The 22,540-nt window shown below is 41.9% G+C and overlaps 1 protein-coding gene across 1 annotated transcript in view; it reads left to right on the forward strand.

The window, feature by feature from the left end:
* Nucleotides 1-22,540, forward strand: part of CNGB3 (cyclic nucleotide gated channel subunit beta 3) — a 109,653-nt gene that overhangs the window by 18,904 nt on the left and 68,209 nt on the right. The window contains exon 3 of the mRNA XM_089775977.1: nucleotides 3,516-3,630. Coding sequence (XP_089632103.1) covers nucleotides 3,516-3,630 — 115 coding nt within the window. The remainder of the gene's footprint in view (nucleotides 1-3,515; nucleotides 3,631-22,540) is intronic.

Raw genomic sequence — 22,540 nt, forward strand, 5'->3', positions numbered from 1 at the left:
CAAACAGCTGATCAGCTGTTTGTCGGCTCAGCATGGCAGCCATGTAAATTTAAATGAAGCCGCGATCATTTAAATCGCAGCTTCATTTGCCTTTGCCTATCTGTCTAATCTACATGGCTCCATCGACGTGGCCATGTAGTTTAGACGTACCCTATGAGAGTGGCCATCTGGGTGAGCAAGCCCACAGGGGAGAGCTACCCTGCAAAGTGTCTACTGGGGCAGTCATATCACCATGGGAGTGGCCAGCAGGATTGGACCTCTGCCATCTTGCTTGTTTGAGCTATAAAACCAGCTGGCTCTCAGCTTAGGCTGTAGAGCTCCCTTATTCTTATCTCTCACTGTCAGGGTCTAAGTGCCACTACATGGGACAGTGAACCACACAAGGTGTATGGGTTATACCAGAACACCAGTAAGTAGCCCCCTTGCCTCAAACTCTTTCCCCCCTCCTAGTCTTCGGTTGCAGCACCAGAGTGGGGGAAGAGAACAGGCCTCTGGTAAGCTGCGGGGCAGAGCAGACCTCTGGTAGGCTGGGGGGAGAGAATAGGCACCTGGAGGGCTGGGGAGGCCTGGGGGGAAGAGAATAGGCTTTTGGTGGTGGAGGGAGGTCGGGGGGTGGGGGGATAACAAGCCACTAGCCTCCAGCCCCCCTTACCCTATATCCCCAAGGCCCTACCCTGAAGGACCGGGGCAATGCTAGGTAAGTCCACTAGTATTTAATAACAAGCTGTCCACTCTAGCAGAGAAAGATATAACAGTCCAGTAGAAGTTGAAAGGAAATTCAGACTGGAAAACAAGTGTAAGTTAAGAGTGAGAGTAACTAACCATTGGAACCATTTATGAAGGGTAATGGTGGATTCTCCATCACTGAATTCTTAATCTAGTTGAATGTTTAAATTATCTACTTTCGGAATAGTTTCGGGGAAGTTCTATGACTGTGTTATACAGGAGGTAAGATTAGATAATCACAATGGTCCCTTCTCTGGCCTTGGAATCTGTGAATGTCAATTAGATCACTTATTCCAACTTGTTTCTTACCCTCTGTGATCTTTGTTGCGTGTAAGTTGTGCCTCTGCATGAGGGAAGGTACCCTTCAGTCCCCTGGCCCTCCAGCTTTTCAGTATTCACAGAAAGCCCTGGAACTCAGGTCTAGATCCACAAATGGATGTTTAGGTGCCTAGAAAAATCACTAAAACACTTAGCCTGAGTTAGGCACATCAACTCCCTATGCAATACATAAGGAAAGATAGGCATTTAGGGCCTGATTTAAAAGAAAAAATAGGCATCTTGCAGTATTTTCAAAGCCACCTAGGCACCTAACACACATTGAAATGAATGAGTTTTCAAAGTTCCATTAGTGCCTAAATACTTTTAAAATCTGCCCCCTAAAAACATCCTCAAAAAGCTAGTGTGCTAGGTAGAGAGCTACTGGAGCTAACCACTGCAGAAAGGAGTGTGTACTAAAGTCCACCCTCCTCACTGAATTCAGCTCCTAAATGCAAGCTGCAGAGAGGTGCCTGTTTCAGTTTGTAATTCACAGCCAAGAACCTTCCCCTGGAGAGGAACAGTTTAGGTGACTACGTTATTTCTCGTGAGAAGTTAAGTACCTACCCAGTCCACACAAAACAGACCCAGGAAGCAGGACCCATCTTTCTCCCACAGGTTACTGGACTTACCTAGCAAAACATGAGATCTCAGTTCAGCTCTTCACTCTGAGAAGTGATTGGAAAACTGATTCTCACTCTCTGGGTTCAATTAAAGTGAAACAGCTTCAACAAGAGATAGCTGAGAGATTCCTCTTTCAGACTACTCCCGCGGCTAGGACACTTACCTGAGCAGTGGAAAATGCCGGTTGATAATCCCTTTTCAAATGTGGGGAGAACAGAGCTAGGGTCTTCCAGACCCTGTGTGAGTACACTAACCATTGGATTGTAACGGGGGTTGTCCCCTTCTCCAGAGATTATGTGTGGAGTTAGGCAGCCTCTGAGTGTGGCTACAGACAGGACCTGTAGACAAGAAAAGCAGAGGAACACCTATATTCCCCTGGTTTGCAATCATGCTAGTGTTTAGATACTTGTTCTTCCTAGAGTGAGGCAACAGCATGCAGGCCCTGGTGGAAAAACTGAGATGCCTACAGAGCTTTTACAATAAAAGTTTACATGTCAAGGGAGTTTAGATGTCTGTGTGAGGCAGCATCTGCGTGGGGGAAGGGTTGTGGATCACAGTAGGTGTATAAAAGCAAGACTGAGATTCTTAAATCCTTTTGTAGGTCTGGCCTCAAGAGAACCCCTAGGCAGCAACTCAGAGAGCAACTTGCTTAGACTTCATGCACAGTTTTTCTCTTGCTTGTTAAATTGTGAATGTACATTTTAAAATGATCTATTACATTAAAATGCCTTGTGTACAACTGTGGTATGCCAGACTCTTCTTCTGTTAAGATGAGGTTTGCTGATCAGTACATGTCATACTGCGGTCTAGTTCCGCAGCTTTTACAGTCACCAAACTGGCCTACTTTCCTACATTAGGGCTTCCTTTCAAATACTCTAGCAAACAATAGCTTTGTGGCTCGGCAACACAACAGTTCACTGCAGTGAATGCCTGTGCACCTCTGACAAGCCAAACTGATGAACAATGGCTCCTATACACAGAGATTAACATTATTTAAAGATTATGTGTAGCTTCACTTTTTCTCCTCTGCTCCCTTGAATTTTAAAATTGAAATACTGTATGTACACAAGAAGTCCTCCAGATTTGTTATGATATAACTGCCAAAAATTTCCCCTATTATATTGCACTTACAGTATTTATTAAGATTGGGATTGTGCTCATTGTCAGATGATTTTTCAGTGTGAAAATTAAAATATCAACTAAGAGTAATTAGAGAAAGGCTTTGCTTTTATGTATGCATATTGTAAGTCCCCTTGAACTTTTTCCTATGTAATTCCTAACTCAATTTCCTTACTACTCTCCTTTTAAAACTAAGTACATTGTAAATTCAGTTTTTCTTTAAATACGAGAACACTCTGCAGGTGTACATTTTTGGTGATATTTCAACCTATTGTGCAAAATAAGGCAACAGAAGATTAATTTAAGAACCAAATACATTTGTATGAATTTTCCATACAGGAACCATGCAGCAGCAAAGAAGTCAGCTGGAATCTGCTCTTTGTTTTATCATCCTGGATTTTTTCCAAAGTATTATGATCCAATGGTCATACATACACAACCATCTTATAGCACTGAATGAGTCCTAGTTGTTTGAATTCACCATTCACTGATAGTTGTTTGAGAGCTTCCATCAAAGCTATACTGATAAATGCCTATGATACACCTCTTCCACAGGATACATCATTGGGGTAACTGGTATTAAATCAAATCTAGGCAGGAAGTTGTTCAGATAATTCAGGCTCACAAATATATAACTTGTGGACTTGGCCATAAAAGCAGCAATAGCAGCTAAGATGCTTTTGTTATTAGCTGTTTTAAAATATTTATTTAAATATTACTGTCTGTTTCAGATGCAGATATAGCTTCTGCAAAATCACCTATGTCCCTAAAGACTGAAAAATCTGCAGACTCAACTAAAACAAAACAGAGCCAACAGCCCAAAAATGGGAAAGATGATGATTCTAAGTAAGTAATTACTATAAATGATCATCAGTGTTTCTTCTTGATATGTGATAATAACTTTGCATTGCTGTGTCCTGTATATAGATCTAGCAGAATTTGATTTTTATTTTTAATTCTGATTGATTGGATGTTTCTTTAAGCATTTTTAATGTTGTCCATTTCAATGGTCAGAGTGGCACAAAAGTCTGGTTTTAAAGCTTTTTTCCTCATTTTATTTATATTTCACACTTGAGGGAAAGTCTGGCGGGTTAGCCAATAATTATTTAATGATAGACATTTAGATTCAAAAGAATTAAAATTTCATACAGTTAAAACACAGATTGTATAAATATGATATTGACAAAGTAAATAACCTTAAATCAAACTAATGAGTGTTCAAGCAGTATTTTGCTTTGTACATTCCAAATATCAATGGAAATATTTTGGTTGGTTGATTTGTGTGTGTATAGTGAAATTGACATTTACTGATAAAAATCGAATCCTTCCAAGCCTATTACATTACAATTCTCTATTAGACCCTTGGATACCATGGTAATGACACAATATAAAAACCTGAATATATTACTGTTATCTCATGGGATTCTATGACAGCCATCAGCATGCCACCACAAACAAAATTTCTCATGTATCATGCACCTTTGATAACTTCTCCTGCATGCGGTATGTTAATCTAGCTATTCCCACCCATCTCACTTGAAATTCAAGTACTGATAAGAGCAATTTGCTGTCCCCATTGAATTACTGTAGATCTCAGTTCCTCCTGAGCCACTGACACATAGGAGAGTCCAGTCAGAACCCCAATTCAGGGGCCAAGAGTTGGCCAGCATGAATCCCATCTTTGATACGGAGTATGTGTCCCAAATCCCTGAGTGAGGAGAGTGACAAAATTGCCAGGCTCCTAAGCAAGGCAGGGGGTGTCTCTATGCTCCCAGAAAGGGCAGGGCCTCAAGCAGAAGGAACACAACTAGGACTAGCTTCCCCCCACCAGCCCTTCAGTGCCACCTGGAGTGCACCACCTGGGGCTCCGGCTCCAGTTTAAAAGGCCTGGGTCTTTGGCTGCTGCAGCAGCAGTGGCCAGGAGCCTTGGACCCTTTTGACTCACTGGACCATGGGAGAGTTCGCCCCTTTGCTCCCTCCCTTCACCCAACAGTAGACCTGTGCCTGAGCATTCCCCTTTTATGATATTTTCTAAAATGTCCAGCTGTGTGAGCTCCCTTACTCTTCATTTACTATTCTGTTTTCCCACGACATGAGTACAGGTTGAACCTCTCTAGTTCAGTCCCCCTAGGAACTGACCGGTGCCAAACCAGAGAATTTGTGGAACCAAGGAAGGTCAATATTGTCTAGCAGTATTGCCAACACTTCCCAGGTTGTTAGAAGACATTGGCTATATCTACACTTGCACCCTCTTTCGAGAGAGGGATGAAATGAAGACATTCGAAATTGCAAATGAAGCCGGGATTTAAATATCCTGCACTTCATTTGCATATTCACGTTATGGCGCTATTTTGAAATAACAGACGCTGTTAAGACCGGTTATTTCGAGAGAAAACCCTTCTCTCAAAACAACCCTTATTCCTCATACAATGAGTTTTACCAGTTATTTTGAGAGAATGGTTCTCTCTCAAAATAACTGCGTCTTAATAGCGTCTGTTATTTCAAAATAGCGCCATAACGTGAATATGCAAATGAAGTGCAGGATATTTAAATCCCAGCTTTATTTGCAATTTCAAATGTCTTCATTTGCATCCCTCTCTCGAAAGAGGATGCAAGTGTAGACATACCCATTTAGAGGTAAATTAGAGCTAAATAACAATGCAGAACACTGGGAGTCAGAACTGGTGGCTGTAACTTTAGGGGACTGTGGGAAATTTGGCCACACTCATGGTAAGTGGACATCCAGCTAGCTAAAATCATGCTGGACCACGGATGTTGCCCAACCAGAGAGTGCCGGACTAGCAAGGTTCAATCTGTCGTACCTTCCTAAGAGAGATCTGTGATGGGCAGGCTCTCCAATCTCAATTCCAGGCCCCAGAGAAAAAGAGTCAGGCACAACCTCCCATGCATGCAAAAGCCATGCAGACGTGCTCCACCTGACATTTGGTCAGTGCTGTACCTTTTTTGGCTCATGACCATAGACTCATAGAATCGTAGACTTTAAGGTCAGAAGGGACCATTATGATCATCTAGTCTGACCCCTTGCACAGTGCAGGCCACAAAATCTCACCCACCCCTCCTAGAATAATCCTCTCACCTATATCTCAGATATTGAAGCCTTTAAATACTTTGAAGACCCCAAGATGCAGAGAATCCTCCAGCTGTGATCTGTACCCCATGCTACAGAGGAAGGCAAAAAACCTCCAGGGCCTCTGCCAATCTACCCTGGAGGAAAATTCCTTCCCGACCCCAAATATGGCGATCAGCTAAACCCTTAGCATGTGGGCAAGACTCATCAGCCAGACACCCAGAAAGTTCTCTATAGTAACTCCTACCATCCCTCCATTGACCTATTTCCCACTGATAATGAATGGTCAATTAGTTACCAAGATCATGTTATCTCATAAAACCATCCCCTTCATAAACCCATCTAGTTTAATCTTGAAACCAGATAGATCTTTTGCCCCCACTACTTCCCTTGGAAGGCCGTTCCAGAACCTCACTCCTCTAATGGTTAGAAACCTTCGTCTAATCTCAAGTCTAAACTTCCTACTAGCCAGCTTATATCCATTTGTTCTTGTGTCCACATTGGTATTAAACTTAAATAATTCCTCTCCCTCCCTGGTATTTATCCCTCTAATATATTTAAAAAGTGCAATCATGTCTCCCCTCAGCCTTCTTTTGGTTAAAGTAAACAAGCCAAGCTCCTTGAGTCTCCTTTCATAAGACAGGTTTTCCATTCCTCGAATCATCCTAGTGGCCCTTCTTTGTACCTGTTCCAGTTTGAATTCATCCTTCTTAAACATGGAACACCAGAACTGCACACAGTATTCCAAATGGGGTCTCACCAATGCCTTGTATAATGGCACTAACACCTCCTTATCCCTACTGGAAATACCTCGCCTAATACATCCCAAGATCGTATTAGCCTTTTTCACGGCCATGTCACAATGGCGGCTCATAGTCATTCTATAATCAACCAGGACTCCGAGGTCCTTCTCCTCCTCCGTTACTTCCAACTGATGTGTCCCCAGCTTATAACTAAAATTCTTGTTATTAATCCCTAAATGCATAACCTTACACTTCTCACTATTAAATTTCATCCTATTACTATCACTCCAATTTACAAGATCATCCAGATCTTCCTGTATGATATCCCGATCCTTTTCTGAATTGGCAATAGCTCCAAACTTTGTGTCATCCGCAAATTTTATTAGGACACTTCCACTTTTGGTGCCAAGATCAGCAATAAAAAGATTAAATAAAATTGGCCCCAAAACTGATCCCTGAGGAACTCCGCTATTAACCTTCCTCCAACCCGACAGTTCACCTTTCAATATGACCCGCTGTAGTCTCCCCTGTAACAAGTTGCTTATCCACCTCTCAACTTTCATATTAATCCCTATCTTTTCCAATTTAACCAATAATTCCCCATGTGGTACTGTATCAAATGCCTTACTAAAGTCAAGGTAGATTAGATCCACTGCATTTCCTTTATCTAAAAAATCTGTTACTTTCTCAAAAAAGGAGATCAGGTTGGTTTGGCATGATCTACCTTTTGTAAAACCATGTTGTAATTTGTCCCAAATTGCCCATTAGCCTCAATGTCTCTTTACTTTCTCCTTCAACATTTTTTCCAGGATCTTACATACTACAGATGTCAAACTAAAAGGCCTATAGTTACCCGGGTCACTTTTTTTCCCCTTTCTTAAAAATCGGAACTATATTAGCAATTCTCCAGTCAAATGGTACAACCCCTGAGTTTAGAGATTTATTAAATTTTTTTGCTAATGGACTTGCAAGTTCATGTGCCAGTTCCTTTAATATTCTTGGATGAAGATTATCTGGGCCCCCCAATTTACTTCCATTAAGCTGTTCAAGTTTGGCTTTTACCTCGGATATGGTAATATCTACCTCCTTATTTTTAGTCCCATTTGTTAACTTACCATTATCCCTAAGCTCTTCATTAGCCTCATTAAAGACTGAAGCAAAGTATTTGTTCAAATATTGGGCCATTCCTAGATTATCCTTAACCTCCACTCCATCCTTAGTAATTAGAGGTCCTACTACTTCTTTTTTTGTTTTTTTCCTATTTATATGGCTATAAAACCTTTTACTATTGGTTTTAATTCCCTTTGCAAGGTCCAACTCTACCTGACTTTTAGCCTCTCACTTTATCCCTACATGCTCTAACCTCAATAAGGTAGCTTTCTTTACTGATCCCTCCCATTTTCCACTCCTTATATGCTTTCTGCTTTTTCTTAATCACCTCTCTGAGATGCTTGCTCATCCAGCTTGGTCTAACACACCTGCCTATACATTTTTTCCCTTTTCTAGGGATACAGGCTTCTGACAGCTTCTGCAACTTTAACTTAAAATAATTCCAGGCCTCCTCCACTTTAAAATCCATAATTTCTTTAGTCCAATCAACTTCTCTAACTAATTTCCTTAATTTACTAAAGTTAGCCCTTTCGAAATCAAAAACCCTCGTCTCAGATTTATTTTTGTTTATCCTTCCATTTAATTTAAACTGAATTAGCTCATGATCACTTGAGCCAAGGTTGTCTCCTACAACCATTTCATCTATGAGGTCCTCGCTACTCACCAAAACCAAATCTAAAATAGCATCCCCCCTTGTTGGTTCAGCAACTACTTGATGCAGGAATTCATCAGCTATCACATCTAGGAAAATCTGAGCCCTATTATTATTACTAGCACTTGTTCTCCAGTCTATATCTGGAAAGTTGAAATTTCCCATGATTACACAGTTTCCATGAGTATTTACTTCATTAAAAACATTAAAGAGGGCTCTATCCATATCCAAATTGGATCCTGGTGGTCTATAACACACCCCAAGCACTATCCCAGGGGAGGATCTGATAGTTTTCTTCCCCAATGTGACTTTTACCCAAACAGACTCTGTCTTCTCCATTCCATCACTTTTTATTTCTTTACAATCTACCTCATCTTTGATATACAATGCGACTCCACCACCTTTATCCTTATTTCTGTCTATCCTAAACAGCACATACCCTTCAATACCTGTACTCCAGTCATGCCTAGTATTCCACCATGTTTCTCTTATTCCTATAATATCTGGTTTCACTTCCTGGACCAATAGCTCTAGTTCCTCCTTTTTGTTACCTAGGCTCCTCGCATTGGTGTACAAACATCTTAATTTTTGCTGTTTTGCCTCATTCACATTCTTTACCCAATTTGGCACAGATGTTATACCTCCAATATGACTTATTAGACTAGTATCCACCCCACCCTTCCTCATGTTCATTCTCCTACCCCCAGCTATATCCTTTCTTACTTCGTCTTCCTCTCTCTCAGTGTTAAAATCTGGCGTAGAGATTACCTGGGCATCTCCCAACCGTCTCCCCCAAATTCCTAGTTTAAAGCTCTCTTAATAAGTTGAGCCAGACTCCATCCTAGAAGTCTATTTTAACGTCAGTTTAACATCTGTCCCAGGGAAGATAATGGAGCAGGTAATTAAGGAAATCATATGCAAACACTTGGAAGGTAATAAAGTGACAGGGAATAGCCATCATGGGTTTGTGAAGAACAAGTCATGCCAAACTAATCTGATAGCTTTCTTTGATAGGATAACGAGCCTTGTGGATAAGGGAGAAGCGGTGGATGTCATATACCTAGACTTTAGTAAGGCATTTGATACGGTCTTGCATGATATTCTTATTGATAAACTAGGCAAATATAACTTAGATAGGGCCACGATAAGGTGGGTGCATAATTGGCTGGATAACCGTAGTCAGAGAGTTGTTGTTAACGGTGCTAAATCCTGCTGGAAAGGGATAACAAGTGGAGTTCCGCAAGGGTCTGTTTTGGGACCCGTACTGTTCAATATCTTCATCAATGATGTAGATATTGGGATAGAGAGTACGCTTATTAAGTTTGCAGATGATACCAAACTGGGTGGGGTTGCAACTTCTTTGGAGGATAGGGACATAATTCAAAATGACCTTAGCAAGTTAGAGAAATGGTCAGAGGTAAACAGGATGAGGTTTAATAAAGAGAAATGCAAAGTGCTCCACTTAGGAAGGAACAATCAGTTCCATACATACAAGATGGGAAGCGACTGTCTAGGAAGGAGCATGGCGGAAAGGGATCTAGGGGTCATAGTGGACTACAAGTTGAATATGAGTCAACAGTGTGATGCTGTTGCAAAAAAAGCAAATATGATTCTAGGTTGTATCAACAGGTGTGTTGTAAGCAAAACTCATGAAGTCATTCTGCCGCTCTACTCTGCACTAGTTAGGCCTCCGCTGAAGTACTGTGTCCAGTTCTGGGCGCCACATTTCAAGACAGATGTGGAGAAATTGGAAAGGGTACAGAGAAGAGCGACAAGAATGATTAAAGGTTTAGAGAACATGACCTATGAAGCCAGGCTTCATGAACTGGGTTTGTTTAGTTTGGAAAAAAGAAGATTAAGGGGGGACATGATAGCGGTTTTCAAATATCTAAAAGGGTGTTACAAGGAGGAAGGAGAAAATTTGTTCCTCTTGGTTTCTGAGGACAGGACAAGGAGTAATGGGCTTAAAGTGCAGCAGGGGAGGTTTAGATTAGACATTAGGAAAAAATTCCTAACTGTCAGGGTGGTCAAATACTGGAATAAATTGCCAAGGGAGGTGGTGGAATCTCCCTCTCTGGAGATATTTAAGAACAGGTTAGATAGACATCTGTCAGGGATGGTGTAGACAGAGCTTGGTCCTGCCTTGAGGGCGGGGGGCTGGACTCGATGACCTCTCGAGGTCCCTTCCAGTCCTATTATTCTATGATTTTCCTCCCTACTTAGGTGAAGTCCATCTCTAGAGAACAGTCCTCTGTTCATAAATGCCTCCCAGTGACCATATATCCCAAAGCCCTCCTTATAGCACCACTGCCTAAGCCATCTATTGATCATCATAATCCTGACACATTTAGTTGCCCTTCTCTAGGAACAAGCAGAATCCCACTAAAGATCACCTGAGCCTCAATTTCCTTGAGCATAATCCCCAGCCTAGCATAGTCTCCCTTAATTTGTTCCAGCGAGAATCTAGCTGTATCATTTGTTCCTACATGAAGGATGATCAATGGATTCCTTCCTGCTCCCTTAATAATTCTCTTCAACCTCAGTTCCACATCTCTTATCTTAGCACCTGGCAGATAGCACACCCTTCTATTCCCTGGATCAGCTCTGGTTACAGGCCTATCTATTCTTCTCAATAAGGAGTCCCCAATCACATAGACCTGCCTTTTCCTAGTGAAAGTGCAATTCTCTGGTCTATCTCTAGCTTCCTCTGGCTGCAGGTACTTCCATTCCTATTTTCCCTTGTAATCCTAATGCTCATTATTGGTGTTGTCTCCATTAAGTCTTCCCCTTTATCTATGGGACTAGCCACTCTTCTCTTCTTCCTTACCCTTCCATCTTCATTATCTACCTGCTGTACCCCTTCATTTTCCAGCTCCATATACCTGTTCTTGAGCTCTATTTTTCCTTCACTGACCCATCTTTTCCTCTGCCTGGTCCTCTGAGTCACATGCTTCCACTGTCCATTTTCTTCACCCAGCAGTCCCCCCTCTGAGGCCCTTGATCCTGCTTCCATCTGCATATCTGGCTCAACTAAGCTTTCCCCTTCAGCCACATCATGCCTTTGCCCCATCATCTGCTCAAACCCCCTTCTAAACTCGACCACAGTTTCCATCTGCATCTCCAGTCCTCGGATCTTTTCTTCCATCAGCTCTATCAGGCGGCACTTCATGCAAAAAAAACTCCTTTCAGGTACCTCCTCCAGAATCATGTACATACCGCAGCTACCACTCATCCAATCATCCTCCTTGTGTTCTCTACTACTTGGGCCATGGCCACTAATGCCTCTGTGTTTTATCTACTTTCTCACCAAAATCCTATTAGTCCGGTGAACACAAAAACAAACCAAAACACCCTCTCCACAGCAAAAACAAACTCCAAACAAGTCCCACAATCCAAACTCTCTTTACAAACTCCCACTCAAACTCCCCTGTTTACAGCTCTGTTTGCTTGGCTCCTGTGCCGCTGCCTGACTAGAAGGCTACCTTTATAAGACCCCTAATCAGTGAAGCCCCGCCCCCTAATCAGGGCTCAGCATACTGCCCCTACAAACAATACAAATACAAAACCAAATACAAACTTCACCTCCAACAGAACTCCCACTCAAACTCCCCTGTTTACAGCTCTGTTTGCTTGGCTCCTGTGCCGCATGCTCTTCTGGCACAGCCAGGCTTCAACATTCCCACTTGGTAGGGTTGCAAACTGTCTAACTGTGCAAACCTGAAGACTCTAATCCATTCAGGCCATTCCAACATGCATGCTCACGACTTCCAATTGTGCAAAAGAGCAAGCATCCCTTTATTATGCTTTTTTAATGGATAATAAATAGGTGTTCTATGGAAAAATATGGTGAGCAAAATGGCATACAGCGACAAGTTAAGAATTTTTTTCTCTTAGGTTGACTTTTTCTCCTGTTAATTAAGCAGCATACGCCTTTGTTTCTCAAGTATATTGCAGTTATGTTAACCATAGTTACACAACTCAAAATGGAACAGCAGGCCCATAATAACTTACAAAGCAAAGACACAAAAAGGAGCTTTAGCTGCCTTTTCATTGTTGACCTGCTGATTCACATTTAAATTACCAAGTTATTTATAACCTTTCCAATCATTCTCGTGGGAGGAGATTTGTATTAAATGTATTCTTTCCAGAGGAGTGCGAATTACTATTTTGCTCATTTGTTCCTGGTCTTTGTACTAAGCTCTCTTGGTGAAGACAGGAAATAGTTAATTTTCTCTATAAATAGAGAATGGATCAGACGCTACATTGTGTGTACATAAAGGCTGTTGCACACATGACCCCAGATATTCCACATATCACAAAAGCCGCACAGTTATAGTTGTAACATAATCAATAGATGCTGATGTAATCTAAATACTAGTGTATTCTTGCATTAGAGACAGTTAAATATTTTTTTAATTGTTAGAACACTGACAATATATTCAATGCTGTACAAAAACTGAAGGGAGGAGAAGAGGATTTCTCCCTACCCCCAAGTAGCTCCGTCCTGCAAACATAGGGGAGCAACATAGGGGAGTAGTTCCACTGAAGCCTGCAGAACTACTCACAAGTGTAAGCATTTACAGATTTGGTTGATGAGAGCATTCACCTTCCAATTTATTTTTATTAAATTAGCTTGTGAGTCATCATGCAGCACTTCCTATCTTTTTTGTGAATCGCTTCTGAAAGAACAAATCAATTTATTATTTTGTTGCCTGAGTCACGCAGCTTCGAGCAGCGTTCACCCCTGGATATTTCCGTGGATGCTGTTTGTCCATTAGGAAAATAAATGACCTGTTTGAAGCTTTGCATGTCAGCACAGTTATTTTGAAATATAAAAAATATATTTTGATGGACATTAATAAAGAGTAGGCAGATATAGCTCGGGATGCCTTAGTAACATCTAAGCGTTATGTCTAAAAGAGGAAATACACTTGAATGGCTGATGTGCTGCGTAGCTGAATGATGACTCAGTGACTGAAACTTTTAATTTACATGTTTTAATGATTCAGATGAGGATTTAGTACTAGACACATTGCAAAATTTTTAAATGGAATATACACTATGTACTTAATAAAACCAAACTGCCAGATATTACATACACATTCAAACGCACCAAAGGTAGCACCTGACCTTTACTCTTTTTCATATTTTCTATGTAAAACTGTTGCACTTTGCTGTTAGCAGTTTTAATTTGAGTGTAGAATTTGTCTTTTTAAATGTGTGACAGGGACCTTAACATGATATATAAAAACCACAACCACTGCTGAAGATTTATAAGTGGCAGAGCACAGCAAGGCCAATGACATTTTGCTTGTAATGCAATAACTTTGACATGCTGTATCTGATCTTTTCCAAGATGGTAGTAAATGTTCTAAATATCAATGGGCACAATTCTACTGATTCTGACATAAACTGGAATGTCAGAAAATTCCAATTCAAAGCCAAAAATTAGGTCCCCAAGACTGTCTGGTGCAGCAGAGAGAGGATTCTCTCTAATTAGATCAGAGGCAACAGCTTAAGTCGCTACACAGACAACCAGAGGAAACCTGGACTTCAACAATGAAAGTATCTTAGAGAGAGAGTCTGTAAGGTTGCCCCCCACCAAAGTACAAAAAACCAGGGTATAGGAAAAGACAGTCTAGGCCTGCAGGGGAGGGTGGGACTCCGTTCTGCTCACTCCTTCCACACCCCTCTATCAATTAAAATGGTGACATACCAAGGAGCATGAGATGAGAGTACTAAATCATCAAAGGGTCCCAGCAGTGTGGGAACTAGGGATTCTGGAGGTGCTGCCACACTCTCTGGCTTGATGTTGTAATAACTATCACCAACATATATGGTTTCCATTATGAGCACCACCACTGTAAAAATTATTCCATCACCCTTGTGGGTCCCACATATCCAGGCCTGGGCCAGCTTTCCCTCAGGAAGCCATTGATTAGCCTCACAGCCCCCTACACCTTGAGCTGGGCCCATGGAGAAACCCTTTATCATCTTCCCTCCCGATGAGAAAGCAGGGCCTCAGGAGGAATGGGGAGCAGGTGTAGGGGACACAGAAACTGGGAAAGAAAAACAGGGACCTGGAGGTAAGGGGAAATGAGGAGACACAGAGATGCTGCCATAGGAGGGAGAAAATGTAGGATCCTAGTATGGGAGGAGGGAGGCACACAGATCTGGGAAATGAGGAGAGTCCTGTGCAGATATAAAATTTGTATCCACATCTGATCTGCAAACATCGTCTGTGCATGTCCAAAGGTATAAGACAGAAAGCCCCACCAACTTGTTATTGCTTTATTATTTGTATAATGGGGTGCTTAGAAAGTCCAGTCAGGGATCATTGGCCTCGGTGATATACAGACAGGCAAATAAGAATCTTGGTGGTTCAGATAACAAGGAAACTGGTTCCAAACTGTCATCGGCTTGCCAAACCCTACTGACCTGGCTTTACAAATGCAAGCCTTACCCCTCCTTAGCCCAGCTAAGAAAAGAAAAGAAAAGAAATACATGAGAGTGTCATGACAGTTTAATAGTGTTTTATTTTAAATCTCCTAAGTTTATTAAGTGTGTGTGGCAATGGTTATTTAAATCCCATTAAAGATGTGACTACAGCTGGAGTCTGGGGAATAGGGGGAAAAAATCAGGAAAATATTTGTGCAAAAACTCGCACAAAATTTGACGTGTTTATTTTTCATGCTCTCACCCCCTCAAAAAATCTGTCTGAAAAGGCACAGGGACTGAAAATTATTCACAATGAAACACTCCTAAAGCATTAAGAGTTGAATTTAAATACAGCTGTTATAGTGAATTTTGAAGAAAATGAATATCAAGAGCTCTTAAAAGCTACATTATCTAGCAAATTTGGCAGAGAACCAAACCCAGCAAGCTCTGAGTTATAGTCCTATCAATTTCTCTAAGGACTATACTTAATATTTAAATTAACATAGCACATTACAAATATTTCATTGGTCCTCCCTAATATCTCATTATACCTATGGGGAAACTGAGGCACAAAGTTACATGACTTGTCCAGAGTTACATAGAAAATTATTAAGTTATAAAATACTTCTTAATCAGGTAGTCATTAGAAAAATATCCCCCATACTTTCATAATGAATTATTAGTGAGATCGTTTTAATAATCAGTATATGTCAGAAGCAACAATAGCATGATCTGCATGCCAACTAATACAGATTCAACTAAAGTTGTGTTGCTTTCAAACAGTTTGCCTAATTAGATGCCCAACCCTGTGTAGACAGTTACTTCAATTTAAGGGTGGCTTGCTATACGTTGATTCAGCTGCAGTTTAGTCTTTACCAACTAAAACTAAAATAAAATGTTCTTACAAAGTAAGAGTATCTACATGGGGCTTTGCTGTAGTATAACTAAAATGATTTTTAAACTGGTTTAAATTAAGCCACAGCAACTCTGTGGCATAAATGAGCCCTTTGATTTTCTTTAATCAGTTAACTCATCAGTTACATGATTGAGACATTATGTGGACTGCTTATCAGGAAGGAAATGTGTTTATATTGTGAAGCTCACATGAGTATAATTTACAGGGAAGTGAAATTTATTAAAAGGAATTCCATGTTTCCCTTGTTCTATTGCTTTCTGAGTGGATTTGATTTTTGCCCCACACAATCACTATGACTTAGATCCACAAAAGGACTTAGATGCCCTAGTTCAAAATTTAGGCACAACTGAGATCTTCAAAATCCCTGCTCCGCTGCTGCGTAAACCTGGAGATGCCTCAATTCACTGAATACCTGTGTGTTCGCTGTCAAAGTTCTAAGTGTGTACATTCTGCCTCTGAGCATGAGCCTCTGTCTTATGGCCAAGCCCCAGCACCCATCTTCAAATCAAGTGAAGATAGGAAGAGCTCTACCCAGAAAACATGCACAGGAGGACTCCCTTTTAACCTTTATCCCAGGAGTTAGGCATTCACCCAAGTGTAGGAGATTCCATTCAATTCCAGTCTGCCTGATGGGCAACAGGAATCTGAACATGGGCTTTCCTACCACTCAAATGAGTGCCTGAATCATTGAATTATAGTCCATTTTATTTGCTCCCTGACCCAATGTATAATTAGGAAGAATTATACAAAGGGGAACAATAGGAGAGACTGAGACCCATAGCACAGTATTCCAGGGAAGAGTGGCTACAGTGTTCACCTGGAGAAAGGAAACTCATGTCCTCATTCAGCAGAGTGGGGTATTGTACTGGAGTGCCCTAATCATTGGACTCAAAATTATAAGGGAGGTCTTTTCTTAAATTCCCAAAGGGGGGTGGGGTTTAGGACTTTCCTCTCCCTAGTATCTTCTGTTGGCTTGCTTAGAAGGCCACCTGATAGACAATTGCTGAAATGTAAACTTGCAGATTAATCAGTGCATGATTTATAGACTGCACTCCATCATACAATGGCCTCTTAGCTACTAATACATATATTTAGTATTACCTAGGTACATATATTTTTTTGAAAACACAATATTTACTTAATTATGGGGATTTGAAATCTCAAATGGTTGGTAATTAGATTGGCACCCTCATCTTTAACTGATTGACCAAATCAATTGAAAGTCATTAACATCTGACAGCTGTTCAGTGGCTTACATGTAATGAATTGGTCATTTTAGTCCAATTCCTAACTGACAGATGTCCACAAGAAAAAGATCACCATCAAGATTGGCACTGATTAGTGTGGTCCAGAACTGAGTATGCCAAGGCATCTGAACTATTCTCTCACTGTTAGAGGGATTGCCTAACAAGGAAGAGGTGGAAAGAGGGGGACTCACTCTGTAGTTGCTGTATCTATTCTGCAGAGACGAATCCATTATTAATTACTGTCCATCTGGCACTTTTCTTGAGCAATGATGTCACTACTGGAATAAATGCCTTACAGCGCTGCCAACTCCCACAATTTTATCACCAGTCTCAAAATACTTGATGTTCCTCTTAAAGGCCTACATATCCATGTTAGGTGAATAAGAGGGAATTCCAGGTTTGTTTGGGGGTTTTTTGTTTGTTTTTGTTTTCTTAAGAATGTATCTAGCCATTGTGGCTGCAGAAGAAAACCAGCTGTAAAATATGACCTGACTACATTAAACAAGCTCAGAAACACAGCAGGCAAAAAGTACCCAAATTTTATTATATTTTAAAGTCTTATGATTTTTAAACAATTGAGATTTTGGGACTTGATTCATGATTTGTGACTCTTTGGTGTTGCCAATTCTGTGTATAAAAATTGAGGTATAATGGACTAATGAATTATTGATATAACTGAATTTCTAATTCATACCTAAAAAAAGGGAATTGAGCTTCAGATTTTCATGTAAATATTGAACTTATTTGTGTCCAGATCAGAATGCAATGAACAATTGTGTTTTCATCCAGCTTTAGCTTTCCCTGACTATACTGGAGCCCAAACCTTCCCTTTCCTCCGAGCACACCAGCACAAGGTTTGTTTAGAAATGAAACCCCAAAACAAATATATGGAAGATTGGCCTTGAGTCTCTTCCAGTTCCTCTTTGAATCCAATGGAAGAGAGAACCCTGTTTCCTACTCCTATAGTCTCCTTAGTATTGAAATGGCTGTAGCAATAGTAAATTGCTTCTTCGTGTTCTGGGGGCCCCTCCATTATGATTTCCTAAAGCCTTGGCTCCCAACAAACAACAGTGAGAGGTTGCCGTGTTGCACAACCAAGCGGGCTTTCCCTCCTTCCCAACACTGTAGCAGCAACAGATTGTATTTAATTATCATAAAAATCTAAAAATAAGTATTCACTCCTGTAGGAAGGAATGAAGAGAAACATTGACATGACCGATATTAGTCATTGTGCTTATTTATTGTTAACTTTGAAGGACACTTGTTAACTTTAAACTAACCCAGTACATGATACTAAAGATATTATTTAGCTCACAATATATGATGAGAAGGCAAAATAGAGTGTGAAGCCCTTGCCACCAGCATTCCTAACACATAGCAGTGGAGGGCTTACCCAGTAGCTATGCTCCAGAGTAGGATGCAAAGCCCACACCAGGTTGAAAAAGTCCCGCCATGGTTCCACTCCAGCAGCTGAGCCACTGAGATACAGCAATGCATCATGGGAGATGTAACCCATCCTTGGGCAAAGGAAAGCCATCTCCTAAGTTTTCAGCTTCTGCTCAAATACTTATCATTTATGTAGAAGGAAGGGACAAAATCCAAACATTTTTGTTAGCACTTATATTTTCCCTCCATAGACCTTTCAGGGACTGTCACTTTTAGTTGACAAAATTGGTGTATTGCAGTGGATAAATTGTATCATTGTAAATTAAATTGAAAAATACTGATGCACTGTCTGTTCCAAACAGTATTAAACTAGCAGGGGCCAGAACTGAGACATGCAGGCCTAAAGCCTTAATATTCCATCTGTCTTGCAGGAAGCAGTAGTCTATGTTATTTAATGGAAGAGTAACACAGAGGTTTTCAATTAAGACTCTAGGGCAGGGGTGGTCAACCTGTTCCAGACAAAGAGCCACAATACACAATAGCAGTGGAGACAGCATGAAGAGCCGGGGCAAAGTTGTTGAGCCAAAAAAATTTGTTTTGGCTCAACAACTTTGCCCCGGCTCTTCACACTGTCTCCACTGCTACTGTGGCTCACAAAAAAAGCACTGGGAAGAGGTGAGGTGTGCAAATTCTGGGAGGGAATTTGGGTGTAGGAGGAAGTAGAGAAGAGGATGCTGGCTCAGGGAGGAGGCTCCAGGCAGAAGAGTGTTGGGGTCAGGTGGAGGGTTGGGGTGCTGAGCAAGATGCAGGTTTGTGGCTGTGAGGGTGCAGGAGTTTGGGCTGGGGTGCATGAGGGGCTCAGGGCAGGGAGGCTGGGAGTATGATGGGCTCAGGACACAGATTTGCAGTGTGTGGATGGGGCAGGAGTGTTGTGGCAGAAGACTGAGAATGTGCAGGAGTTTGGGGATGTGAGAGGCTCAGGACAGGGGGTTCCATTGTATGATAGGCTCAGGTTTGGAGTCGGGGGGGGGGGTGCAGGAGTGTTATGATGCTGCAGCCAGATGGGGTCTTGGCCTCAATTGGGGGCTTGTTGGCCAGGCTTTATTTTTCAATAAAATATTATGTCAAACACACAATGTTTCAGTGTTGTCTTTATTTATGAGGGGGATGGGGAACCTGTTTTGAGTCAGGGGTCACTGACACACAGAAAAGTCAGTTGGGGCCACACAAGCAAGATGCAAAAAAACAACTGCTCCAACCCCCCACATCTCCATAAGCCTCACTAATGTGGCCCCAACTGTGCTGGTGGGGGCAAGAGACAGGGTGCTGGGGCAGGGTACTCATGAGGGAGGGGGGGTCTGGCCAGGAGGAGAGGACAGAGACAGCTGGGGCCAGTACCTGGTGATCCCAGGTCTCAGGAGCGCTGGCTGCTCTTTCTTCCCCTCCCACAGGCACGACCCCTGCTCTAACCCAATCCCCCTCCCCTTCCCCAGAGACAGGCTCACATACACCCCCAACCCAATATCCCTCCTCTTCTCCAGAGACAGGCACTGCCCCCGCTCTTTACCAATCCCCCTCCTCCGTTCTAACCTAATTCTCGGGTCCCGGAGGCGGAGCCGCCGCTACAGCCACATGCGTCTCCCTCCAGGCGCTGGAGTGCATGCAATGAGCAGCCAGCGTTGAGACATGCTGGCTGGGACGCCATGCGCACCCCCACTGAACCCAATTCCCTTCTCTTCCATTCCCCTCCCCTCCCTGCTTCCCACTCTACCTAATTCTCGGGTCCTGGAGCCACCGTCGCTGCTACAGGACGCATCTACCCTCCAGATGCTGGGGTGCCTGCGCTGAGCAGCCAGTGTGCTGAGCGGCCGGCACGTTGTACATCCCCCATCTAATCCCCCTCCCTTCCCCAGAGCCAGACACCTCCCCTCCCCCACTAACCTTATGCCCAGGTCCCAGATCCTCTGCTGCCGCACTTGGAACCCCTGCCACTGCCTGTGCTCGGCAGCCAGTTGCTAGCACATGCAGACTGGGACACTGTGTGCAACTTGGCCTGCACGTGCAGGATATGACGTAGTGTGCTGGGGACCATGAGCATGCATGCGGCTCACAGTGGCCCGGCCATGAGAGTGGCTGACCTGAGCGGTTCCATCAAGAGCCACAATTGGCCACCCCAAAGCTTCTTTTGAAAGAGATCATCCAGACAGCCACAACTTTTTTTGAAAAAGCAATCTGCTTTTTTGAAAGAGAGCATCCAGACAATCTGGATGCTCTCTATTGAAAAAGCTCTGTTTGCATTCTTCCTAATAAAATGAGGTTTACCATTGTCAAAAAAACCGCCACATTCTTTCGATTTAATTTCGAAAAAAATGTGGTGACAGTCTAGACGCAGGTGAAGTTTTTTTGAAAAAAGGCCATTTTTTTTCCAGAAAAAACCCTATAATCTAGACATAGTGTAGATGTAGTGAAAGCACAAACATTTAATTGTACAGTCTGTAAAAAGCTGTATTCCTTTTTAATTTTTTGGCATTGTTTTATACTAAGCTTTAATCATAAATAAAGTCTTGGTGAATAAGTGACTAATATTTCTTTCTTTAGACTCCTATAGAGACTCCTCTTTAGAGTCCTATAGTTCCTCATACGATGGTACTGATTTACTTCTTTAATTATAAGTATTCTGTATAAAGTCTTGCAAAATGTTTCATCAGTAAAAGATTTCAGTATAACTTAGAAAGATACCCATAACGTGAAATAAGAATTATGAACTTTGCCCTAAATATTCTATTCTTCTATTAATCTGTCAGGTTAATTCTTAAAAAAAAACAACAACATTTAGCCTTGTTAGTGATATTATGTTAAAAATATGTAAATCGCTCACTTCAGACACTGCAGCACTTTGGCTGACTCTCAAGAGACATCTATTTACAATGGACTTTTTAAACTAGTTGAAGGAAAACTGATCATTCCGTTATAAGTAATGCATATAATCACACCTATACTCAAAAGCTGACATACTTTTCATCATAGGACACCATTTTCAGCTGCTTATAGCTTTAAATTTTAGCTGACAGTTTCTATCCCAGTTATCTACCTCAGGATCAATATTTTTAGGAAATTTCAGCAAAAACAATTGACCCATTTCTCATAACAAAGTTAACAAAACAACCACACATTATTTTGTCTACGACACGTAAGTTATGTCCTTTATTTTTATTTTATTGAAATCTCATTTTCTAGCTCCTCTCTGCTTTGGAACATGTGTAACCTTCGCACCTTCTGGGTGTGGTTCACTGTCCCACGTAGTGGCACTTAGACAACATACAGAGAGAGAATGAATTTCCTCTACAGCCTCAGCTGACAACAGCTGGCTTTTAATTCAAGCAATAGAGGCTCAAGCACAAATCTCCAGAGGTCCCAGGTTTGGGGTTCTACCTGTCAGCATTACAAATGGAATTTAACAAAGGTGGCTGTGGGTTAAAGATGGGAGTGCCTTTGGCTATTCTTATGAAAAATTTCCTACATCTGACCAAGTTACGAGCCTCTGGAAAATCACATTTATTGGAGCATAAGCTTTCATGGGCAAAGACCCAATTCGTCAGATTTGTCTTTGCCCACGAAAGCTTATGTTTCAATACATCTGTTAGTCTCTAAGGTGCCACAGGACTCCTCGTCACTTTTGCAGATTCAGACTCACACAACTACCCCTCTGAGACTTGAAAAATCTCAGTTCACGTATGCTTAAATAAATGAACTTGCTAGTTTTTGGCAGCTAAACTGTGAAGATATCAGCTGTGCCTAGCATATATTAGCCCAGGGCTTCAGGGCCTGAGCAGGACTTTCCTTCCAATTTCTCCTCCTGGCAGGCAGGGGTATTATGGGACCAAACCCAGGAACTGAGAGGAGGCAAACTGATCCTCCAGTGCTTTCAGTGCACCCCATGATGGCACACAGCAGCGAGAAGGAGGAAACTATCTGACTGGAATGTGAAGCGGGAGACGGATGAGGAACCAAGTTGGGGACTAGGACAAACAATCAGAATGGGAGGAAACGAGATGGGAAAGTCGGGGCGGAGGAACCTGGGGAACAGAACAGAGATGAGGGCGTTGGGTGGAGGAGCTGGGGATTTGGGAAGACACAGAGATAAGGACGCTGGGGGAAATTGTCCCATTCAGTGCC

This window comes from Pelodiscus sinensis, chromosome 2 (genome assembly GCF_052426305.1).
Source record: "Pelodiscus sinensis isolate ZL-2025 chromosome 2, ASM5242630v1, whole genome shotgun sequence".
NCBI lineage: Eukaryota > Metazoa > Chordata > Testudines > Trionychidae > Pelodiscus > Pelodiscus sinensis.